The 27,652-nt window shown below is 40.8% G+C and overlaps 1 protein-coding gene across 2 annotated transcripts; it reads left to right on the top strand.

Annotated features, from left to right (window-relative positions):
• Nucleotides 1-145: 145 nt before the first annotated feature.
• LOC310868711 (ceramide synthase 2-like) lies at nucleotides 146-27,049 on the top strand. Of its 2 annotated transcripts, none has more exons than XM_083779168.1 (11): nucleotides 146-633; nucleotides 8,764-8,937; nucleotides 12,545-12,662; nucleotides 13,337-13,455; nucleotides 16,469-16,526; nucleotides 18,408-18,458; nucleotides 18,640-18,732; nucleotides 19,805-19,933; nucleotides 22,276-22,382; nucleotides 22,994-23,147; nucleotides 24,162-27,049. In XM_083779168.1, exons 2-11 carry the CDS (start codon nucleotides 8,765-8,767, stop codon nucleotides 24,300-24,302), a joined length of 1,143 nt encoding a protein of 380 aa, XP_083635294.1. In that variant the 5' UTR covers nucleotides 146-633; nucleotide 8,764; the 3' UTR covers nucleotides 24,303-27,049. The 2 variants fall into 2 exon arrangements, with proteins under 2 accessions (XP_083635294.1, XP_083635293.1); XM_083779167.1 differs by having other exon boundaries at nucleotides 24,159-27,049.
• The last annotated feature ends 603 nt before the right edge of the window (nucleotides 27,050-27,652 follow it).

Raw genomic sequence — 27,652 nt, 5'->3', positions numbered from 1 at the left:
GTGTGTCTGTGTGTGTGTGTGTGTTTTCTGCCTCCAGGTTTTGGGTTTGGTCAGATGCGTCAGGTCCGAACACGCCACCGCGTTCCTTTTGAGAGCGTCGACGTCACTTTAAATAGACGTTCTCCGCCCCCTGGCTGGCTGCTCTTCTACTAGCAACAATTATTAAATACACACCATCAGGGCCATTGAGCAAATGTCGGCTTAACCGCAACGCTATCAGGGCCTGTTGAACACAACTTTGGTCTAATGGAAAAGTAATTTAGCATGATATCGGCGAGCCTTGATTTGAATCAACCACAGCAGCAGCAGCATCGGGGGAAGTGGAGAAAGTGCGACAGTAGTTTTATTTTTATTTATTTATATATATAAAAAAAAAAAAAATGGAAAAAATGCAGCAAACCCGGGATTAGATAAATCGACATCTTTAAAGAGGGGACGGGTTGCATGTGATTTGATCGGAACATCAACAGGTCAACAAACAGAACGGGGGGTTTTCCCCATTTCACAGTGAGATCCGTATGAAGGTTCCGACGAGGAGAGATTGAGGAAATCAGCGGCTGCGATCATCACGCAACGTGCAGGAGAGCGAGAGAGAGAGAGCCCAGGAGAGACATCCTACCTGCAAACGAACAGGTAACGAAGTTCAACCGTTAGTGAGTGACCGACCGTTAACCGAGAGCATTACCTATATTATATACCTGTATATCTATGGAGCACACCGAGGCAGGTCCGTTTAGTTTTTATGTCCTGTGTTTTCTGCAAAAGCTTTCCTCGAGGGTTAAAACGAATAGAACCAACCGTGCACACTGTATTACACTGCTATTTTTAGACTCGATGATTATACTCACCTTAGTCTGCAGGGGTTTACATTTAAGTTATGATTTATGTGTAATATAGGCTATTATATACGTATAGTTGCACACTTGGCTGCACCGCGGGTGAGCTTAATGTTGAAAGACTAAACGTGACTCCTGGTATCAAAGTTTACACACCGCTATCACACCGCCGTCAGGTTGTGTTTTCATCTTGGGTGGCATTTGTTTAGGAACGGGCCGATAAAGCGAAGGTCGTGTACGTTTTAATAGACCTTAAATAACCACACGACCACAACAGTCGGTGGGCTCAAACAAGGAACAGTTAGTTGTTAAAGGAAAAAGATAACCACCATAGAAGGAAAGAAAATGGGCCCTTTGTAGCCGCCGCTACACCCGTTCCGAAAGCTTCAAAAAGTTGACTGAAGTCGGCCGGATGGCGGATGTGAGTAAATGCTTCTCTGTTTGATCTATTCTGACGCGTGGTTTGGTTGTTGGAACAAACATCTCTCACTACACGAGCAGAAAACGAAAATATTACGTTGGTTTCTTTTGTTTCAAAAAGGGAACTTGTTGTTGGCGAGAATTCCCTCTCAACATCGTGCAACATTAAACGGTTGGACAATTCCGCTATGTCCGGGTGTTGCGCAGAAATCAGTTACTTGTAGGATTGTGTGACCATAGCTGTTTTGCCATTTCAGCATCAGGACAACGCAAAACAGTTTGAATACATTTTTCCCCATTATGATCTATGACATGTAGCCATTTTATTTCCGTAATGATCGAATGTACACATGATTATTAACTAGTTCCCCAGTTCATGTTTATTGCATTAATATCCTCATTTTCCACAGTGAAAATGCTAAAACTGCGACCTCTGGGGTCACAATTTCATAGGTCACCAACTTCAGTGGAACAGCGGGAGCCACCCAATTGAGCCATGGATGCATACTGAACCACTCCCTGTCCCTGGAAGAGTTCTAGTAGTCTATAACAGTGGTTACCAAACTTTTTCATGTCAAGGACTCCCAAATTGACACTGATGAGCCCGCGGACCCCCCATTTGAGATATATATATATATATATATATATATATATATATATATATGCCAGAGACCCCCATAAGAGAAGGTTTTGACAGCTCTAGCAGTCATTCTCTACCCGTTTAATTTCAAGGACCCCCAGTTTGACATGCATATTAGTCTACAGACCCCCATTTAATGTCATTTCTATCTCTGGGTCTGGGACCCCCAATTTATTATTTATATATATATATATTAAAATCAATGTTAATGTAACTCTGAGAGTGTACAAATGTACACTCTCAGAGTTACAGACCCATTTGGGTCCATTTGGTTCCAAACTCCAATCAGCTCTTCAGAGTGGTGTAAATCACTTTGGATGGATTAGCTACAGTACGCACTAGTACATTATGTGTGCTTTTATTATAGCATGAATGTAACGACAACATTTATAACCCTGACAGAAAAAAGCAATTAACAAATGTAACAGAAAATCTAGGTTGAAATGAACTGCTTTATATAGATGGAGTCCTCCCAAGAGTCATACTCACCCGCACATTTTTTCCCCGCTACACCAAATCTCTTTTCAATACTAAATAGCCAGTTTACACTCTTGTTGTGAGCTTGTAGATCTGCTAATGTTCACCCCAGAATAAGGTTTATGACTTGGGGATTAAGTTTCCGTATTCCACATGTAGGCTACAACAACTTTAAACTCAAACCAGAATACATGTTTTCCTTTTTGTCACTAGTGGAACACAGCTAAGAGACAGCTCTTGGTAGATTTCAGTTACCCAATTGAATTAAATGACGACAAGGGAACAGACAGTCTGTTCCCTTGTTGTCAGTCGAATCAAGATCATCACGAACACCTACTGAGAGTCCATTCACCTCGCATTTTGCACATGAACTAGGTCTGTTTAGCATTTCAAAAGGTGTGTGTGTGTGTGTGTTTGTGTTTGGGGTCGGCGTCGGCCTGGGGGGGTTCTTTCTCTTTCATTAAAAGGTCCGACCTAGAATATAGTTATATACAGGTAGATATTCTGCAAGAAGGTTTGAGCTTTATTTTAAATTTGAGGTCTGCTGATCCTTTTTTAGGTTCATTTGCTATGTGAAATGAAATGTATAAATTTGATTGCCTGATTCTACATAGCATTGCTGACATTGCAGCAGCTGCATAGAAAAATTCAACAGGGCAGATGTGTGTGTGTGTGTGTGTGTGTGTGTGTGTATATATATATATATACACACACACACACACACACACACACACACACACACACTATATGACAGTCTTTGAATACTGTATTAACAGCCAAATAGGCCCGATCCTGTTGACATAATGGAGTGCCATGGAGGGAGGGGGTGGTTGCCACTTCAGAATGCCGTTCCCTTAACCATCAGACAGTTGAACAAGCGTTGAGCAGCACTGTTTACATATACATGATGCTGTATACTGTATGCATAATATGCTACCACATCTGATTCTGCACATGAGACAATGGGCACAAAGATCTATGTCCTATATCTGTTGCTGTTCTATTGCTTTACTTTACCTCATGTCTCAAGCATATATCTGTTCCCTTTCTTGACAACAAATTAAGTGAGCTTGTATGAAAAAATTATTTCCCTCACTTTTTTTACACCTATAAACATGTGATTTGACAATATAGCTGAAGCAGAAGAAGTTGAAGTTGAAATATTGATAAAAAATATCCAAACAACTGTAAACATCAGTGTCTGCACTGCAATGTTTGACTAATGACTTGCTACAAGCCTCAGAAACTTTGGAACCAATAAGAAGTGGTGCATTTATATTGCATATTGCATTTATATTTTCTATGCAGCAATTTATATTGCAGAGGAAACCATGCCAGGCTCAACCTGCTCATCGAGAGCAATTAGGGGTTCCGTCGGTGTCTTGCTCAAGGACACTTCGACAATAACTCTGGTGGAGCCCGGAACCAAAAGTGGGCGCTCTAGCTCCTGACAGCGCCACTGTCCCCCTTTTGACAAAAGGGGTCTCATTATTTTCTGACCATTTAAAAAAAGTCTTTTCTGGTTCTTAATTCTTTACCTACCTACCCTACTCTGTAGTACGTGAGCATTCACCCAGCAGACCGGCACATGAATATTCATGTTTGTGGTTGTGTTCTGCTTCTGACCCTTGATCAAGGGTCAATAATTGGTTGCTTGTTATGATGGCAATCTTGGAATTAATTTGCACCCAATTATGCTGTGACATTCTTTCTACGTTACTTTGTATAAGACATGAGCCAAATTCCAATACCGGAAATCTCTGCCTCTCACTCGGTCTCCGAAATATGTGACCACCTTGTTGACTTCACATAACTTACATGGAGGATTGGAGGTCTTTAAATATGTCGCCTGAATACCGCTAGGTTGAACTCTTCTAATAAATAAACTAACGATTTACACTTGGACACTGACGTTATGTGATGTTTACACAATTGTCACATATTTCAGCAGGTCACCAATTTCACCGTAACACCACCATGCTGGAGTGACCGAGTGTGAGTGGCCAAGATTTGGGGTTTGAAAGTTAACCACTTAAACACCCTAAAATACAGAGCTTGTAGATCTGCTGTTTTTTGTGAATGTTCCTCCTAGAATATGTGAGTGTTACCACTGTCGCAAAATTGTTTGCTCAGGGTGTGTGGGCTCTGTTGGGTCTCTGCTCTACATGTAAAGTGTCTTGAGATAACATGTTGTGATTTGACACTTTCATAAAATGTAATTCAATTCGTTAAATGGTAAATGGTGCATTTATATAGCGCCTTTATCCAAGGCGCTTTACATAGATTGTGCATTACATACACCGATTGCGGCGGAAGCCATGCAAGGTACCAACCAGCACATCGGGAGCAATTTGGGGTTCAGTGTCTTGCCCAAGGACACTTCGACATGTAGACAGGAGGAGCCGGGATTCGAACCGCCGACCCATGGATCATTGGACGACCTGCTCTACCTCCTGAGCCACAGTCGCCCTAGGGTTCAATCTAGATTTGGGCATTTCTCTCTTAGAACAAACCAGTGTGGCCACTGGAAATCCCTGATTGATGACATTCAGGCCTATTTTCATCAGTATTTCATGGCGAGTTCTTGAATTTATTGCTACACTTCCTGAGCAGTGAAAATGTACAGGCGAAGTACATTTGTTATTTTGAAATTGTAGTAAGCTTATGATTGGGCAAAGTCCACACACAGTCTTTGTTAATGAATCTGTCAGGAGACCTGGTTTTCAGCCACACCATTTGCTGTTTATTTTACTAGCCAATTATTTGAGCTGTGCTGAGTAAATGTCATTCAATCACATAAATGGATCTAGTTAACCGTTTCTTTTGTCAATGAAATATGTGTATATGCTCATATCGAAGCATGTAGGCACAGTGCCATCTAAAAGTGAAAGAAGAGACCCTATGAATTTATGTGTTGGGTTACTTATTAACTAGTATATACTGTCATGTGTTGCTATTTATGTGCAGAGGCTGACCTCTCATACCCCTAGCTGGACTGTGTTCAAATCCCACCAGATATCTTCTCCTCCTGCAGCCTGCCTTTCACTGGCTCCCATGTAGTTGTCCACCAGGCCGAAGGCATGGGGAGAGAGTATGTTTTGCACTCCGTCCGTCCGTCTGTGAACAGCTAATATCCGGCACCGTTAACCCGCTCGATGCCAAATTTTGCACACACACTCCCTGGATGCCAACGATGAACCTCTGCCCCAATTTCCAGAACGGCCTGTTATAGCGCCACCAAGAGGCCGCTTTGTGCAAAACAAGTTTTTGGACAGTACACCTACAGATTTTGTCCAAACATCACGCAAATTGGTACAGAGTCTCTCTAGGCTGAGCCATTCAACGAAATGGGTCTTTCAGATTTCTCAGACTCTATCCTGATTGGCTAAGATTGGCTTCCAATTCCAAAGTTCGCAGGAGTGCTCAGTTTCAAACAAAATGCTGCAAATCATGAACACATTGTGTGATTTCCGTGAAATTGTGCACGCACATTCCCACTAGGCCGAGGAAGAAATGCCACATGAACATTTTCAACTCGGCCTCATGGTGGCACTATAACTGGCCGAAAAGTGTTTTACCTCTAACTGCATGGATCTGTGGATAACTTTGTATGCCAACTCCCTAGAGGCCAAGGAAAAACCTTTTGCCTGGAACTTTTCACATCTGCTCTTTATAGCGCCACCAGGAGGCCGACATATGTAAAACACATTTTCTAATATTACTCCTTCAGATTTTATCCAAATTTCACGCAAATCTGTACACATGCTCTCCATAGTCATGTGATCAAGACGGGTTTGTTTGATTTCTCATAATCCACCCTCATTGGCTACGATTGGCTTCTAAACCTTTCAGGAGTAGCCCGCATTGTACCTGTTTTGTACAAATCGCCACAACTACTCAATGCAGCGTCCGATTGTGGTGAAACTGTGCATGCATATTCCCACTAGGCTTTGGAAGAAATGCCACTTGACCGTTTTCAAATCAGCCTCATGGTGGCGCTACAACAGGCCAAGCCGCGACACACACACACACACACACACACACACACACACATTTATATTGCTCCTAAACATTTTGGCAAACATCTCTCACACACACACACACACACACACACACACACACACACACTCCTATCCTCCTGGTGGAGACCTGTGCCCAGAAGGGCATTTTTTCTAGTTTCTAATAGTCTGCCCCCCTAGTCCCCTCCCCCCTTAATCTTAAAACAAAACTCCAAGTCACATACACTTCTATTTTCCATTGTGTTGAAATTTGGCATTCTTTATTAAAGATGCTTTGTAAATATATTTTCCCTACTAAATTATCAACTTGAGTCACACACAGATGTCACTCTGTCACGGTGTTATTCTGCCCCTCTTGTCCCGCGATTGCAGGGACAAAGCTGCTATCGTAACCTGAGAATCGCACTCCTGTCTCTTACAAAAGCCAGCAGCATAATGCAGTGTATCAATGACTTGAGTGTATCCCATTGTGGACTTGCCAGAAGTGATGTCATTCCTGCGTCCTCCTGGACCTTTCACAGTGGCTTCTGTTCCTGTAAGGAGCTCCCTGCTGTCTGTGGTCCTGTAAGATAAGTTGGAATCAACCGAGAGAATCAACAGCAACAACCTCTCTCTCCCCAACTGTCTCTGTCTGTTGCTCCCGAACCATTCTTTCCCAACAATGGGTTGGAACCCATGTTTTCTATTTCACAAGATAAAACAAACATGTAATAATATGTAATAATTCAAACTATGTTCAAATTAAGAATGTCATACATTTCAACAAAATCTAACCCGTGCGGAATGCACTGCAGGGCGCTTCTGGAGAGCTGCTATTTGTATCTATTGTAGATAGACTATTCTAGATGCCTATTTTAGATGTTCTTTATTATAATTGTTTTCATTGATGTTTCTTTTTCTCTAACACCTTATTTTTCCATCTGGGATGAAAGGACAACTTCACCACTTTTCAACCTATCTTCATATAATTGGTCCGCACTAATGTTCATGATAAAATAGCACAATTATTTTCTACTCGCTCTGTGTCTCATAGGAGGGCTGTGGGCAGTTCAGAAATGGGTCGTGACATCATCGATGGGTAATAAGAAACTGCAGTCTTTCTATTCCTGAAATGTTATCATGCTATAATGGAAGCCATCATTCTCGCGATAATGAAAATCTAAATACATTTGAAAAAAATCATGAATTAGTGAGGAGTTGAGGATCAATTATATGACCATAGGTTGAAAAGTGGTGAAGTCGCCCTTGAATAAATTGCCTAGCTATCTGATCGACCTTAAAACTTGGCAGCTATCCTCTGCAATGCACCCAGTTCGATGAATGGTTCTTAGTTGAGATATACAAAAGACAAACAGACAGACATGCATAATGAGGTTCTTGGTATTTCTACAGCAGAGGAAGTGTTACAGTTTGAGTCCCAAAACCTGGAAATCCTTCATTCTGTTGTTAAAATATGCTTAACCTATATTTGACTGAAAAAATATACTCCTGTTATGTTATGTGCTGCTTATTTCGTAAGTGGTGCAACCACTTCCTTAAGTGACTGTGGGTGGGTGGCTGGCTGGCTGGAAGGGTGCGTCTGAGCACTAAAACAGCATGGTTGTTTTTCACCACCTGTGCGCAACCTAACACACACGCACATATGTGATTTTGGGTGTGCCAGTATAGTACAGTGACAGTACAGTAGAGGGAACCCCACACGGTAACTGTCATTTCTCAACCGTTTCGGCCGCGGGTCGGCTCACCGGAATCGGGCCGGCCCGGCACCCTTGGTGCGTTCCTGTGGGTCTGGACTCTAGAGCACAGTGTAAGTGCCACCCCCTTTCTGGTTTGAATATCCTCAGTCTTGACTATGAATTCGATCAGCAACATGTAAGCAATTAATACTATAAAGAAAGTACAAAGGTCAGACAAAGCCACACTGCCCAGAGATACAGGAGCTGATATTAAGGTGATTTTATAGAAGACATTTTTAACTCAACCGTTGGTCTATGTTATCTCATGTGCAGACATTCATGATATCTATTCTGTACAATACCTTTTGTTTCAAACAAGAGGAGTTTACTAACATAGTACAGGAATGGACTCCTCATGTGAGCTCATGTACAGCAGAGTTTGATTCAAATAATCATGCACCATGCAGGACTGGGTGGAAGAATGGGGATTTTCTTTAAGGCCAAGCTACCTACTGTACCTTTTAGAGCTTGGAAAGGTTAGACAAAATAACCGACTGTGTGACTCGTGACAGTTTTTTGCTAGTCATGTTTTATATGAGACGGTTTGCAAAAATGATAGCTCAAGTAGCAGAAATCCTTTTGAAACGGTCATTATGATGTAAATAACCTACTTTCTTTTTGTTTTTGTTTTTTAGGATGTTGTCAAGTCTCAGTGAGTTGGTCTGGCAGGACTGGATATGGTTTCCTCCTGGGGTGGGCTGGGCTGACCTGCGGGACCATGATGGTAAGGTGTATCCTAAAACGGGAGACCTGTGGGCCACCATCCCCATCGCTGTGTGTTTCCTGCTCCTCAGACAGATATTTGAGAGGTCAGTCAATTTAGTATTATGAATATTAAACAACGCTGAAAAACTGTGTTAAAAGGCTAAAGCTCCAAATTAGATCCATTTGAAGATTCATTGTACTGTGTACAACTAAACGAAATATAAAGCCTAAAATCAAATATGATGTGAACATTTTCATGAATTGAAAAATAGAATTTTAAGGGTGAAAAAACAAACGCAATGAAAATAAAGATTATATTTCCATGACACAAAACTAAACGGAATAAATCAGATTGTGGATTCAAATGTTAGTTCTGATTGGGTTAGAGCAGCGGTTCCCAAACCTTTTTGCCCATGCACCCCCTGTTACCTCCCAACCTACCTAGCTATATGCTGCATTACTTGCCATATATTGGCATAATATGTTAATATATTTAAAATAAAACGATAGCACCACCATTAGACATTTCATGTCGTGCACCCCCTAGAAGGTGCTCGCGCACCACAAGGGGTGCACGCACCACAGTTTGGGAACCACTGGGTTAGAGGGATGTTTCTGGACAGACAAAACCACCCTTACTGTATCTGGCCACTAGAAATGCATTTTACCCAAACACACTGTTTTCTAACTGCTTGTCTTACACGTTGTATTCACGCTACCTAATTAGGAAGTGAAGAATGGCTAAATATTAACCTTTGTATCTACTGCAGCTGTAATGTGAGCTACTGTGTTTACTGTGTTATTATCCACCTAACACACAGGTTAGGTGGATAATTCATCAATTACAAGAGCTCTTTAATTATCCATTCATTCAATCTTCATTTAAACTTCAGGATCACATTCAGGTTGAGCCCCTCACTTCCAGCCAAGTTACAACTGAAAAAACGCAACAGTATTATTGTCCATCTTCCATATGAATATGGCTTTAGTAATCTCACTGATATTTGCTTATCGGTGCACTTATATTGCTGACTGCTTTGCATGTTTTGTGTACCCAGAAACCAAAAGGTTTAGGTAACTTTTCAATAAACTAGTCCTCACCATTATACTGTACCTTGTTCAGGTTGGGTTAGAGCAAGACCATCTAGTCCTCAAAAAATCGCTAGTTCAATTCCTGTTGTAAACAAAAATGTCCTTAAACCAGGTAATTTCCATTGTACGTATGCCATCCTATTCAAAACATGGGTATGGGGAACGCGTGAATCTCGTTTGTATGGTAAAGCCCCGCCTGCCTGTGATTGGTCTACCGACACTGCCCGTCTTGACTGTCCTCCGAGACGCGAGGTTACTCCGTGGTGATATTGAGAAACAAATAATACAACAAGAGAATGACAGCTTGGCACGCGTGACAGAATGCAGCCTTGTAACTAACGTTTATTAAGTTTTATTTTTGTAGAAGAGGCAAACTAATATTGTGTATGCCGTTTGCTTTGATTGAATAATTGATTGAACATGCACTCCGTAATATGATTTGGGTGTGTTCTAAATAAAGTGTTGGTGTTGATTATCGTGTATTAATCTAATTATAGTTAACTAATACTATTACACTAAAAAGGATAAAGATGAAGGGAAAATAGACCTTTTTATAGTACAATAATGTTTCAGCAGACAAACAAATTACACAATCAAAACAAACACTATTTTAGAATACACCCAAATCAAATGATATTACAGAGTGCATGTTCAATCAATTATTCCACCAAAGCAAACGGTATAAACAATATTAGTTTGCCTCTTCTACAAAAATAAAAGTGACAAGTTATAGTTCTCTTGTATCATACCGTACTTGTATTATTTACCACCGCACGGAGAGTAACCTCGCATCTGACTATCCAGCATTACATCCACCTCGGAGGACAGTCAAGACGGGCAGTGTCAGTAGGTCAATCACAGGCAGGCGGGGCGTTACCATGCCTATGCTCTGACACAAACGAGATTCACGCATGGGGAACTAGCCAACATCGGGTTAACATAAGAACAGTTTTAGAGTTTCTTTTCTAGAAAGGGAGGTAATATGAAATAGCAACATCACATAACAAAAGGTAAACGGGTAACGGGTACAGCTAAATTCTTCATTAAGTCCCATGTGACAACTGTTCATTTAATATGTACACCCCCCCCCCCCCCCCCCCCACACACACACACACACACACACGCACACAAACACCTCTCTTATCAATAATTTATTTATTTACATAACATTCTTTCAATGCCTCAAAACCTGAGCAATGAAGGGGAGCCATGTTTTGCTTGAGGAAAGTGTCTTGCTATTGCACAATCCATGTTTTGGATGTTGTGAATAGTAGCCTTGTGTTCACAAGTGTGTTTTTAAAGGACATTTTGGTGTGGCCTACATAGACCATCCCACACTGACATTTCAGAATGTAGACAACATGGTACTGTAGTTTATGAATTAGTTACTTTACAACCTGTTGTCTCTATCCCTATTAAATATATTATTCTGTCCGTGTTAAAGCAGCACTATGTATGTAACCTTCCTCTTCTACCCCAGATTTGAACCTGGTTTCTTGCACAAGTGCTGAAACTTAATAGAACCGGCCTGATTGCTCAGTGATACAATTGAATCTGGACCATCAGGTCAAAATTTGTGTCAGATCCTGTGTCTAGGCAAGGAAGCTTTGAGAAGGAAAGGAAATGGTCACGTGACTGGGCTTCGCCATGACACTTTCATGGATGCTTTCATGGGAGCAAAACTTACACCAGAAGTTCAATGAATACATGGCAGTGAATGGATCCGGCCGGACCAGCTCATAACAAAGATTTCTGATCAATTGATACCATACCTCTATAAAAATTACACAGTGTACACATCAAACAGCAGACAATAATGTGTTATGTCTTCTGTTGTCTTCCAGAAGCGATTACTTTACAAAAGGTCTGTCATTCAGAAATAGTGTTTGTTCATGAGCTGGTCACTGAGCTCTCATGACTCCAGTGCATTCTGCCGAACCTCCGGGTGTATTTTGGCTCCCATGAAAGCATCCATGAAAGTGTCATGGCGCAGTCACGTGACCATGTCCTTTCCTTCTCAAAGCTTCCTTGTGTCTAGGTGAGACATGACCCTTGACACAATCTAAATGTCTCAATGGAAGCAGGGAGACAAAATAATTCCACCCCAATTGTATAAGTTATATTAAATTAATATGCCTTACTCAACCATTCAGATTGGACAACATTTTATTCAATAAAATGTACACAGTGAGGCTAAGTCTTTGATTATGTATTTATTTGTTTAAAACCATACATTGCTTAATATTAAAAATTATCATATAAAAAATAAAGGAATTCATAATGGTGTGAAATAATAATTAACTTCATTACTGAATATCATTATTAGATACTTGAGGACTTTATAACTTTTTTGGATTCATACAATTTAAGTAAAAGGCTTTACGTAGTTGACAAGTAATGTGCATAAATAATATTAGAAAAAGTGTTCTACCAAAAACCTTTCAAATTAATGTTGTATAAGTTTTGTCTCCAAATTCAAGAATCGGTGTATAGATGTATTTATATTGGCTCTGTCTTTGTGAATGCCGTCAACACACACACACACACACACACACACACACACACACACACACACACACACACCCCAGTAAACAGTGCTGTCCTCGTTTCTCCATCCAGGGTGGTGGCTCTTCCTCTTGCTAAACTACTTGGGGTGAAGGACAACCAGCGTGTCAGATTAATCCCAAATCCCGCACTGGAGTCCTCTTTTTTTACCTCATCCAAACATCCATCACAGGTAAACGTTTAGTCTTCCCAGTGTCATGACACTGCTTGAAATAAAAGTACCTTATTTAGACGTATTTGGTTGTAACGCCTCGCCACATATTTTGAGTTCATTGATGTTAAGATAAAGCCTTGACAAGCCTGTCATGACATTATACAGTACTCTTTATGCGATCCATCACTTCCAAATGTTTTATAGCTGCTGACACAAAAATAGAAGTGCACTGCTAACATATTATTGCTTGCCCTTTGCTGAAGCAGGGTTGTTTATTTGTTTGGTATCCAGCGTGTGCATAGAGGGTATGCGCGTGACATCATCAAACCAGGAAGTTATGCAGGAAGGCCAACTGAGTGGCAAAAAACTACTTTCTGGCCTTGACAGCCCATATATCCAAACAGAAAAGTCCTATCTGATTGCATTAAACAACGTTAAACAATGTTAAACTCACTTTGCCTGCGCATACCCTCTATAGTGGGTCAGTACATGTATTTATTTTCTAATTGTAGGTTAAAATGTTGACAGTACACGTTACCTCTGCTCCTTTTTTTATTTTTTATATATTTCTCTTTAATCTAAGATAACTACAATCTACTCGGACTGCAGTTCACTGCACAATTTCAGAATGAAATAAAGGTTGAATATAAAGGTTCATAATTTGTCTCTTTGCTGCTGGTTGTCATTGTTAGAGCTGTTTGGAGAGTCTAAGCAAGCAGACGGGCTGGTCAGTACGACAGGTCCAGAGGTGGTTCAGGAGACGGCGAAACATGGACCGACCAAACAAACTCAAGAAGTTCCGTGAAGCCAGGTATAGCCACACATTCCCCATAGGGAGTCCACTTTACTGTTTTACTGCTGTGTTTGTGTTGTACAGTGACTAGAGGTTTGGTTGTTGGGCATTGTGAATTGTTTGTACCTGTCATTTTAGATTTTAACCACTTTAACCATTGTATACAAGCTCTTAGCATGCCACTTTGTGCCACGATATGACCTGTGACATACTACGAGTTTGTAGATCTGCTATTGTAGAAAGATCTTTGAATATATTATTATTATTATTATTATTTATTTTAAATTCTTTTGCGGCTTACGCCTTTTATTGGTTTTTTGAAGGGACAGACAGTAGGCTGACAGGAAACGGGAGAGAGATGGGGGAAGACATGCAGTAAAGGCCGTGTTGGGCTCGGGAGTCGAACCCGCGGCACACTGCGACTGGATTACCAGTCGGGTGCCCAGACGGTTACGCCACCGCCTGGGCGAATATATTATTTTTAAAGCAAACATTCTCGCTAAATTACAATCTAGGTCGCTGTCATTCAGATCACAATTCAGTATCGGTTCAAAAATAAATTTAAATTATAACCAACCATTGAGAAAGGCAGAATAGAATGTCAACAAATCACACCCAGTGTGAAGTAATCTGTGCCAGTGAGAGAGAGGCACACGCACACACAAACACACACACCACCTTGCACGCTCTCTCCTATCCTGAAAAATGTTGCTCGTGGCTAGAGGAACAATCCCTGTCCATTCATTTCACAGTTCCACTTGAGATGTGAGACGGTGTCTCATATTTCTGGTGTCACAACTTTTTTTTCCCAACATCATAAAACAACAGCATTTTAACAGGTACATAATTAGATTTACATATGATCCTAGTCCTACAATAGATTTTAACTCTTTTTTAAAAGTTAAGCAGATTGTTCAAAAGCATTGGCACATTCTATCAGGTGATCTGCTTGTGGGAAAGGCTTTCTCCTCTCCTCTATTTTTGCTAACGAAAAAAAAGGGCCAAGAATCTGAGAGAGACTTCTGAATTTTATATGACCTCAACAACATTGTTTTGATTCTTTACCCTCAGGTAATCTTCCTTGTGGCAATTTTCTGAACAGTAATTCTAGGATCAAGGGTGATTCCTTTCGAAACCCTTATACGGCTAAAAGTGAAACCAAATATGTGGTGTTGGTGTATCTTTTATAATGTCTTGTAGTTTTTGTTATGTCATAAAAACCAAAGGAGAACTAAAACAGGATATGAGGTTTGTAGGTTGAGATTCCAGGGGATTGAAATGGTCAATCTTTTGAAAAGAGACCATTTGCTCTTGCAGAGAGAAGCATACTAGATAGATTCAAACTTTGAAGACTGAATTTCTGAAAGGACTAATTTTTTTATTTTTATTTTATTAAATTGGTACTCTTGTGTGCTTGGGGCTTTCTTTTTATTTCCTAATTATTTATTTGTTAAATATTCTATTGGATGTATCTCAATAGTTATATTCATTTTTATATTGTCAAATTTGTCATTGCTGTTGTATTTTTGAACTGATCTTGTATTGTGTTGTTGCAATTTACTGCAAACATGTAAACGCATCCGTTTACATTTCCTATTGGTAAACCGCCATGTACAATCAACCGATCACATAGTCCTAAAAATATAGATTTTTTATTTCTCACAAACATGGCCTGGATGTCTTTTTTCCCACAATAATTGTCTTTTTAGGACTCAACTGACCTCAAACTTGAGGTCCGGGCTAGGCTAAACTTCTGCTCGCTCGAGCCATTGAGTTATAAAATAACTTCCGGCAGTCTTCCGGGTGCTTCAAAACGCCACTGAGGAACTTCCATTTAAATGAATAGCGTGGGGCCGGGGCTAGCGCTCCGGTTCGGACTCTATCCTTTTATTACTCTATGGTGCGCACGCTTATCCGACACACCAAGAGTCTCACATGCGCGAATCACCCGTTGCTCCTGACTTGCGTTGGTCCGACATGCGTTGCGTCGTGCTTGCGGTTATAGTCTAATTGCCAGCCCATAGAGCCCCATTGTGAACCCAGACATGTTGATTACACCAAGGTTTTATGTAAAAAATGTTGAGTATTTGTCCCCAGCATTTAGAAACTGCCGGAAGCTAACTTGCATATGTTGAGCAATTTTCATAAACAAAACACTCATTGGGTGTTTTAGCCCAAGGAGTGTTTTTTTGTTGTTGCAAAACTAATGCTTGGAATTGATTCAGCATCACAAAAAATCCCTAGTTTGAAACGTCACATGCTACATAAAGCATGATGAAATTTAGATTATTATATTATATTATATTATATAATTATTATATAGGTTGCTAATGGTATGGTCACATATTTTGCCAATTATGAAAATTGCTCAACATAATGCAAGTTGGCATCCGTTTCTACATGCTGGGGACCCATACTCAACATTTCTAACATAAAATGTTGGTCAACATGTCTGGGTTCACATTCTGGCAAGTGGACTATTGGGGTTTGGGTAGGGTGTTGGAATAATGACTGTCAGACTGTTAGTATGTCGGAAACCTATGCCTGTACCCATTTCAAACGCATTTCAAACCACTTGAGGATGTGGTTGAAATTAGGTTTTTTTGCTCTCTTCAGACTTTTGCAATCTGGATAGGCCAACAAGTTAAAAACTGTCTGTACATAGTACTAGTCTTTACATAGTACTAGTCTTATCTATTAGGTGTTAGAATGTGTGTCAGACAGCTGGCACAGAAGGCACCCGGTCGAAAGGCATGTTTATTACACAAATGTAATTTAGTGATTCCTCAAAATGATAAATTTAAGTTCTGGCATACAGTGCAAACACTTGTCCCTATATCCATTTATGAGGTTGTGTTTCTTACTTCACATTGCTTTATTTCATGCGTCTTGGATTTAACTACAATTGTCTCTTTGATGTTGACTTGATTCCACGACTGTCATGCTGCACAACATTAATTTTCTATTGCTTGTTAATTTGAAGTGTAGGCTGTGCAAAATTATTTTATTAATGTGGGGATTTCTCTTACAGTTGGAGATTTACATTTTACCTTGTTGCTTTCTTTGCTGGCCTGGCAGTACTTATTGATGTAAGTACTTGACTCTTGTTTATTATTACATTAAAAATGTCTTATTCAATTGGTAACTTCTTAAAGGGCCACTTCACCCCTTTTGCAACCAGATCTTATTTTAATGATGTCTGGGAGACAAATACTTTCCTGGGGTTTTTACGTGGGTAATATGTCTTTTTAGATATTTTAGTATTTCAAAGTGTCCATGGGCTCCATGATGTCATGGACACTGGGCTCACTTCCTTCCTGGACTACAATTCCCATACTGCTTTGGTCCACTGCTCCTTGTGGATTAGGGGGAGGGCTGTCTTACTGAGAGAACATGTAGTCCAAGGACTGTCTAAAGTGGACGAGACGCGAAGACCGTAAGGGCGACGCCATGTTGCTCACATGGTGCTCCATGGAAGGAAAGAAACATGCGCAGTTGAGACCAAGGAAGCTCAACGCGGAAGTGTTGGCTGCATAAAGCCCATTGCGCATTTCCATGGAGCACCATGTGAGCAACATGGCGGCGCCCTTACGGTCTTCGCGTCCCGTCCTCTTTAGACGGTCCTTGATGTAGTCCAGGAAATAAGTGAGCCCATGACATCATGGAGCCCACGGACACTTGGAAATACTGAAATATCTAAACACATATTTTCCAGATAAAAACCCCAGGAAAGTGATTCTTGTCTCCTAAACATCATTAAAATAAGATCTGATTGCAAAAGGGGTGAAGTGGCCCTTTAACCGTTACTTGCTGCGGCCACCGTAAAAAAGAAAAGAGCATTGACAATTTGACTCCCAATAAACATCCACACACCTGCTACCGCCGCAGCGTGTTCGACCGCTGATGATGGTTGATGAAGACCCAAGTGGTCAAAACACTGCGGCGGTTGCGCCAGTTCATAAAGTAAGTCCTTGGAGCTTGAAAACAAGTTTCTTCTCCCGACGTCCAGCACCTGGTAGTCCACTTGCCAGAATGTGAACCCAGGCATGTTGAGTATGCCAAAGTTTTATGTTAGAAATGTTGAGTGTGGGTCCCCAGCGTGTAGAAACCGCCGGATGCTAACTTGCATATGTTGAGCAATTTTCATAATTGGCATAATGTGACCATACCATTAACAACCTATAGAAGGCAAATAATTCAAAATGTCATCATGCTTTATGTAGAATGTGACGTGTACTAGGGGGTTTTCATGATGCTGAATCCATTCCAAGCATTAGCTTTGCACAAAACACAAGTGGCTATGGCCGTTTTTAGCCCAAGGAGTGTTTTCTTTTTAAACTAATGCTTGGAATGGATTCAGCACCATGAAAAACCCCTGGTTTGACACATCACATGCTACATAAAGCATGATGAAATTTGGATTTATTTTTTGCCTTCTATAGGTTGTTAATGGTATGGTCACATATATGCAAGTTAGCATCCGGAAATTTCTACATGCTGGGGATCAATACTCAACATTTCTAACATAAAACCTTGGTGTACTCAACATGTCCGGGTTCACAATGGGGCTCTATGGGCTGGCAAATACAGGCATAAGATGTGCACACAATCATCTCTGTAAACTCAAATGGAAACATCTTGCCTTTCAAAATGTGCTCTCTGTTAATAGCTTAACAGTCAAAAGTTTGACGCTCAGTCAATTTACCTGGGTAGAACATTGAAGTTATGGATTGCACCTTTATGCGGCAAAACAATTTATTTCGAATGAATAATGCCTCACAAGTAAACTGTGTCCTCATTGTTTACTGGGTCGAGACAGGAGTGTCTAAAATGGAGTAATCACTTTAGCAACTGGCAAGAATTGTCTTCCGGCTTATTCCGGTTTTGTTTATACAGTAAGTTCAGATTTGTGTGGAGTTTAAAAATATAAATGAGTGTTAGTGCTGATTGTACATTTATTCACCCTGCAGAAACCATGGTTCCACGATATGAAGATGATGTGGGAAGACTTTCCTAAAATGGTACATCCATGATCTGTCAAATCCGTGCAAAGTTTTCTATTATATTACTGTAATTTAATATTGTTTTATATTGTTATATATATTAGTCTTTCAAGTGAATTAACTGTCAACGAGGGAAACTATATTCAACTTTTTGTATTTAAGAGCGTTTTCATTTACAGTGTTTTTGTTTCTCTCCCAGCCGCTGATTACTTCCCAGTACTGGTATTACATGCTTGAACTGGGATTCTACATGTCACTGGTGTTCAGTGTGGCGACAGATGTGAAACGCAAAGTAAGTCAAACCCAGCTGTCTTCGGAATTTGTTCGGTCCATTTCACAGACTGTTACAAGAACAACACAATCCAGCTGAGAGAGAGGGAGAGGGAGAGGGAGAGAGAGAGAGAGATGTGAGTGGCTTCATTTGGGTCAGTGAGTGCACAGAATAATGAGGGGCCTCATGTTTGCTGTGTGCTTGAGGTTTGGACAGAACGATATCACATCAAGCCACAGTGAGTCCATGCAAGGTGCAGCTGTTAGCCACGAGGTTGTCCTTGAGAACAACTGCATCCATGTCCAGCTGCGTGTCTTGTCTCCCACTTGGTCAGTTCAGCCGAATCGGGATGAAACCCACTAACAGTGAGGAAAAGCTATCCACTGTTCACCTGTACGGTGGCCTTCCTTCCTGTCTTGGAAGCACAAGTTGTATCTGTCCTGTGTAAGTTAATGTGTGACAGGGCCTCTGTGGATAGTTTCACCCTCGGGAGACTGATTGACCGTTTCCTCGGCCAGCCTGAACCCTGTCGCTACATTTCCTGGCCAGAACTCCAGCAGGCCCTGTTTTATTATAACTCGCCCTGACAAGACAGCAATTTGTATGACCTAGAACAAGGCTTTTGCATGCTCTGGTAGCAGAGTTAGGGCGTTTGTTGTAATCTGAACATTTTGGGCAGGTTGGGGGGGTGTTTTCACTTCTACTTGTACTGGGTTCTTTTTATAGCAATGAGGCTACAGAATGTGGTCCATTCCAGAATGGAAAAACCCAGCGATGACAAGGAAGTATACATGATAAATATGATTAATATACAGGATAAAAACACAAGAACCTTTTATATTGTAACTTCAAGCATGAAGCATTCATTGAGTTAATCATTTGTAAAGCTTTGATCAATAAGAATTCACAGACCCTGTCGATTATTCACCAATTTGGTCTACTTACTGGATCAATGAGTGACGGAACACTATTTTGCGAGGGAATCTTAGATTGATATTTTGTCTTTGTTTCTGTCTGTCTGTCTCTCTCTCGCTCTCTCTCTCTCTCTCTCTCTCTCTCTCTCTCTCTCTCTCTCTCTCTCTCTCTCTCTCAGGATTTTAAGGAACAGATAGTTCACCATGTAGCCACCATTCTCCTCATCAGCTTCTCCTGGTTGGTTAACTACATCCGGGCAGGGACTTTAATCATGCTGGTGCACGATGCGTCAGACTATCTGATGGAGGTACGACTACAACCTGCACTCCAGACTGTGCTTTTTCTACATAAGAGGCAGACTGTGTGAACACACTTCCTCCTTTTTCTTGTTTTGCTTCAGTCATTTTATTGTCTATTTGAAAGCAGTTGAGAGCTCCAAAAAGTAATGTATGCCACTACTATCTTATGATGGTGTGAGTACAAATGTCGCATGCATCTGCATGGGATTCCCGTTCTCCAAAATCGAGGACACACGCAACTCAGTTTGTTTCCCCACATCTTACTCATAACAATCTTCTCTCACCTAGCCTACTACCCACTGTGCCCAGCCACAAAGGGACACACGAGCATTTTGCACCTTTTTAAAGACGTGACACTTCAATTTCTTTAGGGAACATTGTCCATCTCACTATCAAAGTCTCTAATCTGCTGCGTGAGGTAAACTGCGATTGTTCCCTTCGTCTCTCTCTTCGATCGTCTTTCAGTGCGAAATAGGCTACAATATTGTAGTTGACTACAGCTTTTAAAACTCTTCCCCCCCCCCCTGTGCACTTGTGCAGTGCTTCAGTAATGTTACCACAAACGGATGCAACGGAAACACAGAATCCAGATATAGAATGGGTCATTAACAACTAGACCATACATGGGCAACTGGCGGCCCGGTGGCCACATGCGGCCCCCACCTTCTCTTAACCCTCAGGTTAATATCAGAATACTGATATATTATTGATTTCAGCTGTTAGAATTCCAAACATGCAAACATGACCTGCTTTTGTATGTCCGTGTTTGGATTTAGTTCATAAAGTTAAATTCATTTGAAATTAAATAAAAAGGTTATTTTTCAGGATTTCAGTTCAAATATATTTCATCAATATTTATGAGTCAACGTATTTGGTTATTTTATGTTTTTTTTCAATAATATTTTTCTTGATTTTGTTTTACATTTTATGACAAAGACAAGACAAGACATGAAAAACAAAACAAACAAACAAAAACAGACAGCTCAGCTCAGGCACGTTGTGGAACAAAGGACACAGTTATACACATATACCAAAAAAATTAAATACAAAAATAATATACAAATATGGACACATTCAGTTTGGTGCTTGAAAGTCTATTTGGGTTAACAACTCCATGGAAAATTAAAGAAAATAAAGGATATGCATATATATACATACATACATAACAATAACATACATAACTTTATCCATCAAGGTTAGTGGCATCGCTTCTGTCCAGGAACCCTATGGTCAAGGTGGTAGCTAACTGAGGGCCCACAAATCTCAAATATGGGTCCCATATTTTATAGAAGGTATCTGTGGTGGAGCGTAGCAGGCAGGTCAGGAATTCCAACGGCATGCACTGCATGATGTGCCAATCTTTTTTTGTTGGTGGTTTCTCATTAATCCAAGACAACAGAATATTTTTTCTAGCCGCATAAATTAAGAGATTAAACAGACGTGTATGGAACTTGTTAACAATCTTGTCATCAGGCAGCCCAAGAATCAAACACATAGGGTCGGGTTAAAACTCCATATTATCTCATTCAAGATCTCATTCAACTGCTGCACGATACCCAACCAGTATCGTTTAATTTTATGACATGACCATATACAGTGAATATAATTTCCCTCTTCAGTTTTACACTTAAGACAGAGAGGAGATAGAGTAGGATTCATTTTATGGCGAAGGCTAGGTGAGATCTGTAATCGGTGTATGGTTCTTAGCTGAATCGACCAAGCTCTATTACACACAGAAAGTTTTTTGGCATTTTCAAATATTTCACACCAAACCTCGTTTGAAATTTCAACCTCAAGATCACTTTCCCATTTCCTCTTAGCATCTTGTGTGTCAACAGTTGTTTTGGATCTTAACATGGCTGGTTATTTTATGTTGATATTCTTAAATTATAGAATCGCTGTCAATCAATGCAAAAAGAGGATTCCCAAATGAAGGTCATTGATTTACCAAGTTGTACCAAAAAAAAGACTTTTGTGACCGGTTGTCTTGGAAATGATTTGCCCCCCCTTGTGGCCGTGAAGGGTACTGCGCCCGGGTGCGTTTGTAATTGACTAATAAATAAATTAATAATCATTAATGTGTCAAATCGAAAAAAGGGCTTCGTTACGCCCTCCATATGCATATGGTCAATGCCTGTGGGAGTGATTGGTGCAGGCAGTAAGGAGTTACGGCACTGTTTCTGACAGACAGACACACACACAGACACACACACACACGGACACACAGACATTCGGTTAATTATATTATGATTATTAAATTGTGTAATTTCACATGGTACACTGTCTGCCCTCTGGTGGAGAATACGTACAAAATTTTAGTTTTAATTGATGCCTCTGCTCCTCACTCCAGTCTGCCAAGATGTTTAACTACGCAGGCTGGAGGAAAACCTGCAACATTATCTTCACCTTGTTCGCAGTCGTCTTCATCATCACACGCCTCGTGATCCTCCCATTCTGGTGAGTTCATATCTGAGTTACCTGGTTCAGCAAAACGGAAATGACTGGATTATCATCTAGTGGAATTAGTGGGAACAGTGATGCCCTTTGGTCTGCCGGGAAGCCTAACCCATTTAGGCCTAATGTCAAAAGTATTTTTTTTTCTTTCTGAAATACCTATGTTTCTATATCAGTGGTGCTCAATATTTCATGTCAAGGACCCCCAGAATTATGTGTATTTGGCCGCCGACCCCAAATTGAAAATATGTTGTTCAAGGCAAAGATTTGAGTTAAAAACGTTCGCTCTGAAAGAATATATATTAAAAGATTTGCCCCACATTTTCACGATTTTTCAATAATGTCAGATCTATAAGCTCGTAGCGCGCCTTGTAGATCTGCTATTTTTCAATAGCTAAAGTATAACATATTGCTTAAAATGCCAAAAGGGCTTCCCGTTCAGAACGGGCTAAACGCTGTGTACACACACGGTAACAGTGAGCGCCATCACAGAGTCATTGTGTCTGAAGCGCGTCCCCTTGTGCCCTTTAGTCAATGGGTCTTTTTGACTGTGAGCGTTGGGGGAATGACTGACTGGAGTCTCTGTTCTTGTTGTTTTTTTGTCACCGGTCCAGGATCATGCACACGACGTGGGTTTATCCCCTGACCCTGTACCCTGCCTTCTTCGGTTTCTACTTCTTCAACGGCCTGATGGTTGTGCTGCTGTTACTGCACATGTTCTGGGCTGTTCTGATCCTGCGCATGGTCATCAAGTTCCTTCCAGGCAATGTATGAAAACACCCCCTTTAACCCAGTCGGAACTGTAAACCTCCTCTGAACATAACCCACTACCTTGCTCTTATCAAGGCTACTTGATATCAAGTCCACTTGACCAGCTCATTGGCCTTGTGGTTAGAGTGGACGCCCTGAGACTGGGAGGTCGGGGTTCGATCCCCGGCCGGGTCATACCAAAGACTCTAAAAATGGGACCCAGTGCCTCCCTGCTTGACACTCAGCATCAAGGGTTGGATTGGGGGTAAGTCCCTGCAATATACTAGCGTTATGTCCAGGGGGTGTACTTGTACATCAAGCTGCCTCACGCTACAGAAACAGGAGATAGTCTCCTGCCCTATGGGCCTCATGGCTCGGCAAGGATACTTACCACTTGATAAGAGGGTTCAGAAACTTGCACCCACTTAGAATTGCACAAATTAGCAAAGTCACTTACAATTTAGGCATTTAGAAGACTCTCTTAATCCAGAGCGATTTTCATTAAGCAATAACAAGCATGGCATACATCACATATATAAAAAGTAGTTATCATGAAACATGCGTAAGCTAAGAACGTAACAGTGGAGTATCTATATCATGAAACTATACATGTAAACTATACATACTATATTATATATTATACATGTGTACTATAAAGTGCTATGACTACATAAAATGCAATTCTAGTGCTGTCTATGTAACATGCGATAAGTCTGTTTAAAATCTAAGTCTACATAAAGTGCTATCTAAGGGGCACTTGATTTGTTCATTTGCTTTCCAGGAGTCGATTGTGGTTCATGAACTTTGCTGGTATTAATAAATAATAATAATAAATAAATGCAAAATAAATAACAAAGGTGACCAAGAGTGACATGGCCAAAATAGGGACAACAAGTTGAAAGTGGTTAATGGAGCCAGCATGTCTGGCTACTTTTTTATTATAGCTTATTGTTAATATGTTAGAAAAAGTATTACTAGGTCGCCAAACTTCCAAACCGTCATGTTGTACACTGTTCTGTTTGGTGTCAGCAGGATATTGTTGAAGACGAGCGCAGTGATAAAGATGAGACGGAGTCTGATGAGGAAGATGAGGAGAAGACGGAAACCTCCAAAAATGGCCACGTGCAGAACGGCCACACGCTGCTCAACAACAACCATAGAAAGATGGAGTGACCCTTCCCCGCGGAGAGAGGTGTCAGGAATGAAAACAGGCGCTCACACGTGGCCTGAAGGTGGCCAAAGGTTCTAGGCTGACCTGGGTAAAGCGGAGGCAGCCCACACACACACACACACACACACACACACACACACACACACACACACACACACACACACACACTTAATACGAATGATGCTTAATAGTAACAAAGCTAATACCCCCCTGCCTTTTGAAGCATGTCCTCCAATGGGGAGGACTTCTTTACAACGTAGGTCACATAAATTGAGACCAGGGGGAAGGGCTGGGAGACTGTTATGAAGCCATGCACAGGCTATAACTGTGTATAAATATACGTATTTATGACCTGCCCAGTGCCTTAGCTGCCATGACTTCCCGTCCCCCCCAAGTTCTCATTCTCTCCTCCGTGGCATTTCCTATTGGTCTCTAGTGTGACTAATCCACTTTCCCGTCGCTTTCTGTTCTTGTTTATCGAAAGCGCAGTTAAAAAAAGAAAAAACATGTCATCCTTTGCATCATGTTTTGCATGGGCGTTGCTCTTCCTGTAAAATAGTTTTAATACTTCTCTAAGTATTGCTGTCCTTAAACTTGACCGATGACAACACAGATTCTTCTTCCAGTGCACTGGCTCCCTATACACGTAACAATCCTCAGTGTTAATTTAACTCAAAATGGACCTGTAACTTTGAAGACTGTACAAATGGAACAAAATGGACCTGTAACTCTGAGACTGTACAAAGGTGCATTTGTACACCCTCAGAGTTAAATTAACACTCGTGATTTTGCAGTGTGCCAGAGTAATGTCAAACCGAGATGCTAGGTTGCCAATGAACCACTCTGAAGTCAGTGATGATGTGTTACTGCCATGAATGAATGAATGATAAGGTACTATCTGTCTATGGACCACGGGTTGGTTTAGGGAGAAGTGGTGTACTGTATACACTAATACACACCGTAGCTGCAATAATAATACCGTAGTTATAACAGTTAGGACGAATAACAGTCCAATAATGTCCATAATAATTATCCATAATGTATACATTATGGATAAGGGGACAGATAGGCTTTTCGTGGAGGGGTCAGAATAAATTATGGACATGGATGATTCTTTGTCTCAAAGGCTCAATTCATAAACCCTTACAAACATTCACATCCAGGTAGTTTTGGCAGATAGATAGATCATGCATTACTAGGCTTGTTGAGTAAGCCAGTGTTAAGGTATTTTAAGAAGATGTAAAGTTATAATGTTAATTATACATTATTTTTAACAGTTTGAGAAAGAAAGATACTGTAGTCACAGTGCGGTTTTTTAATTGTGGATAAATATTTTGCTTTGTAGATGTTTGTCTTTTAAATGCGATGCTTTTTGGGAGTAGAAAGCACAGCTTGAAATCATTTTAAATGTTTGTTATGATTACGTTTTTTATTTGTCCGAATAATTTTCCTTTTATTTTGCTTTAAATCCAGTCAACAATATAGACAGATTTTGGGAGGAAATTGATCATCTCAGCCCAAACTGATTTACTATTTTGATTTGAAATGATGGACTGGAGTAGTCATTATCATTTGTAATCAGTGTTGTTTGCCCATCCATCCAAAGATGCACTTTAAGAGTTTCTTCTATGGATCAGCATGAGTGGCTGGCTGAATATAAAGTAGCCAAGCTTAATAATAATAAGAGGAATGTGTGTTTCAAGTCCAAACCAGAGTTCTATTTCTACCTAGAAAGGTTTGGATTTTGATTTGAGTTTACAATTTTGTTCATTTTCTCCTTTTTATTGAAAAGTACAAAATTACTTGCCTATTCTATGTCTCCTTTGGTTAATTGTGCGAATGTCATCTTAAGCAAAGAGTAAAATGCAACACCAAAGTAACTTTTACATTTCATTGTTTGCAAGTGCCTGGAGCTTTGTGTGAAGCTTCCATATCATGTATACACACACAAAAGATTTGTATTTCTTTTGCCATGTTGTGTCTCTGTGCTGTTTCACTTTACATCAGCAATTCTCAACCTCTGGGCACTGGGCCACGAGGGCATTGCGAGTGGGTCCTCCCAATAAATGGCAAAACACTAATATTTGAATGATAATATAACTATATTATATTAAAACAAAATGTCATAGCATTTTCTTTTTTTATAACCTTGAAAATGTGTTTTCATTGTGATACTGATACATAGGAACTTACATTGATATAAACCCCAACACAATCAATTGATTCCATCCATCCATCTTCAACCGCTTATCCGTACTCTGGTCGTGGGGCAACAGCTCCACCAGAGTGTTCCAGACTTCCCTCTCCAGAGCAACATTAGTGACTTCCTCCTGGGGGATCCCGAGACGTTCCAAGGCCAGAGAGTCGATGCGTTTCCTCCAACTGCGCCTTGGTCTGCCCCGGGGTCTCCTCGCAGTGGGACGTGGTCCTTGGTCTGCCCCGGGGTCTCCTCCCAGTGGGACGTGCATGCAGCACACCCATGTGACCACTTTTGAGATTTCCAAGTGGGCCCTGATCCAGAAAAGGTTGAGAACCACTGCTTCACATATCCAAAGATGTCGGATACTAACTGGTTCTGGGACTGTAATGCCAGAGCTTTCTAGTTGACTTCCTGTGCCTCGCCACGTTCAGACCAATATGGCCCTGACCCAACGTGTGTTACCAAGATGTTCCGATTCTGGAGTGTTCCTGCAACTCTGTTTTTATTTTGTATATTGTCATGTTGCTGACCTGAGATTAAAGTTGGTGATCACAAGTCTGACTGCTCTGTGAATTATTTCTTGCTGTTTGTGTGTGTGTGTGTGTGTGTGTGTGTGTGTGTGTGTGTGTGTGTGTGTGTGTGTCCTGCCCTAGAGTAAGATGATCCATCATAAGCATGGAAGTGGAGCAAATGAACCCAGTTCAACAGCAGTCATCAGTCACTGGGTCCACTGGTGATCTCTAGTCTAGACATTAGATCCCAGAACCACACAGAAAATAAAATATCAAATTGCACAAGTAACCATTTTTGGCACACTGGGCTCGGCAGCTGTTCTGTCCACAACCATGGGGTGAAATGGTCTCAAACATTTTTTACCGCTAAGGGGCAAGCATCTAGGCGAGCGTTGCTTGGCCCCTGGAGGTGTAGCCCAAATGTTTGTCCGTCCGTGTGCAGCTCGTCGCACAGGTTTGTCACTAATTCTGTAAAGCAATGGTCCTCAAACCTTTTCATGCCAAGGACCCCCAATTGGAATGTTTTTGTCTGTGGTCCCCCATCTGAAAATATTTTGAAACACGGACCCCATACAACATTGGTGCTCAATTTCTTTTTTATTTTCACGATTTTTTGGAAATATAGCAACTACTACCTCTT

Source organism: Protomyctophum parallelum (assembly GCF_964188405.1).
Source record: "Protomyctophum parallelum genome assembly, chromosome: 1".
Taxonomy (NCBI): domain Eukaryota; kingdom Metazoa; phylum Chordata; class Actinopteri; order Myctophiformes; family Myctophidae; genus Protomyctophum; species Protomyctophum parallelum.
This window is presented reverse-complemented; position numbering and strand designations above follow the sequence as displayed.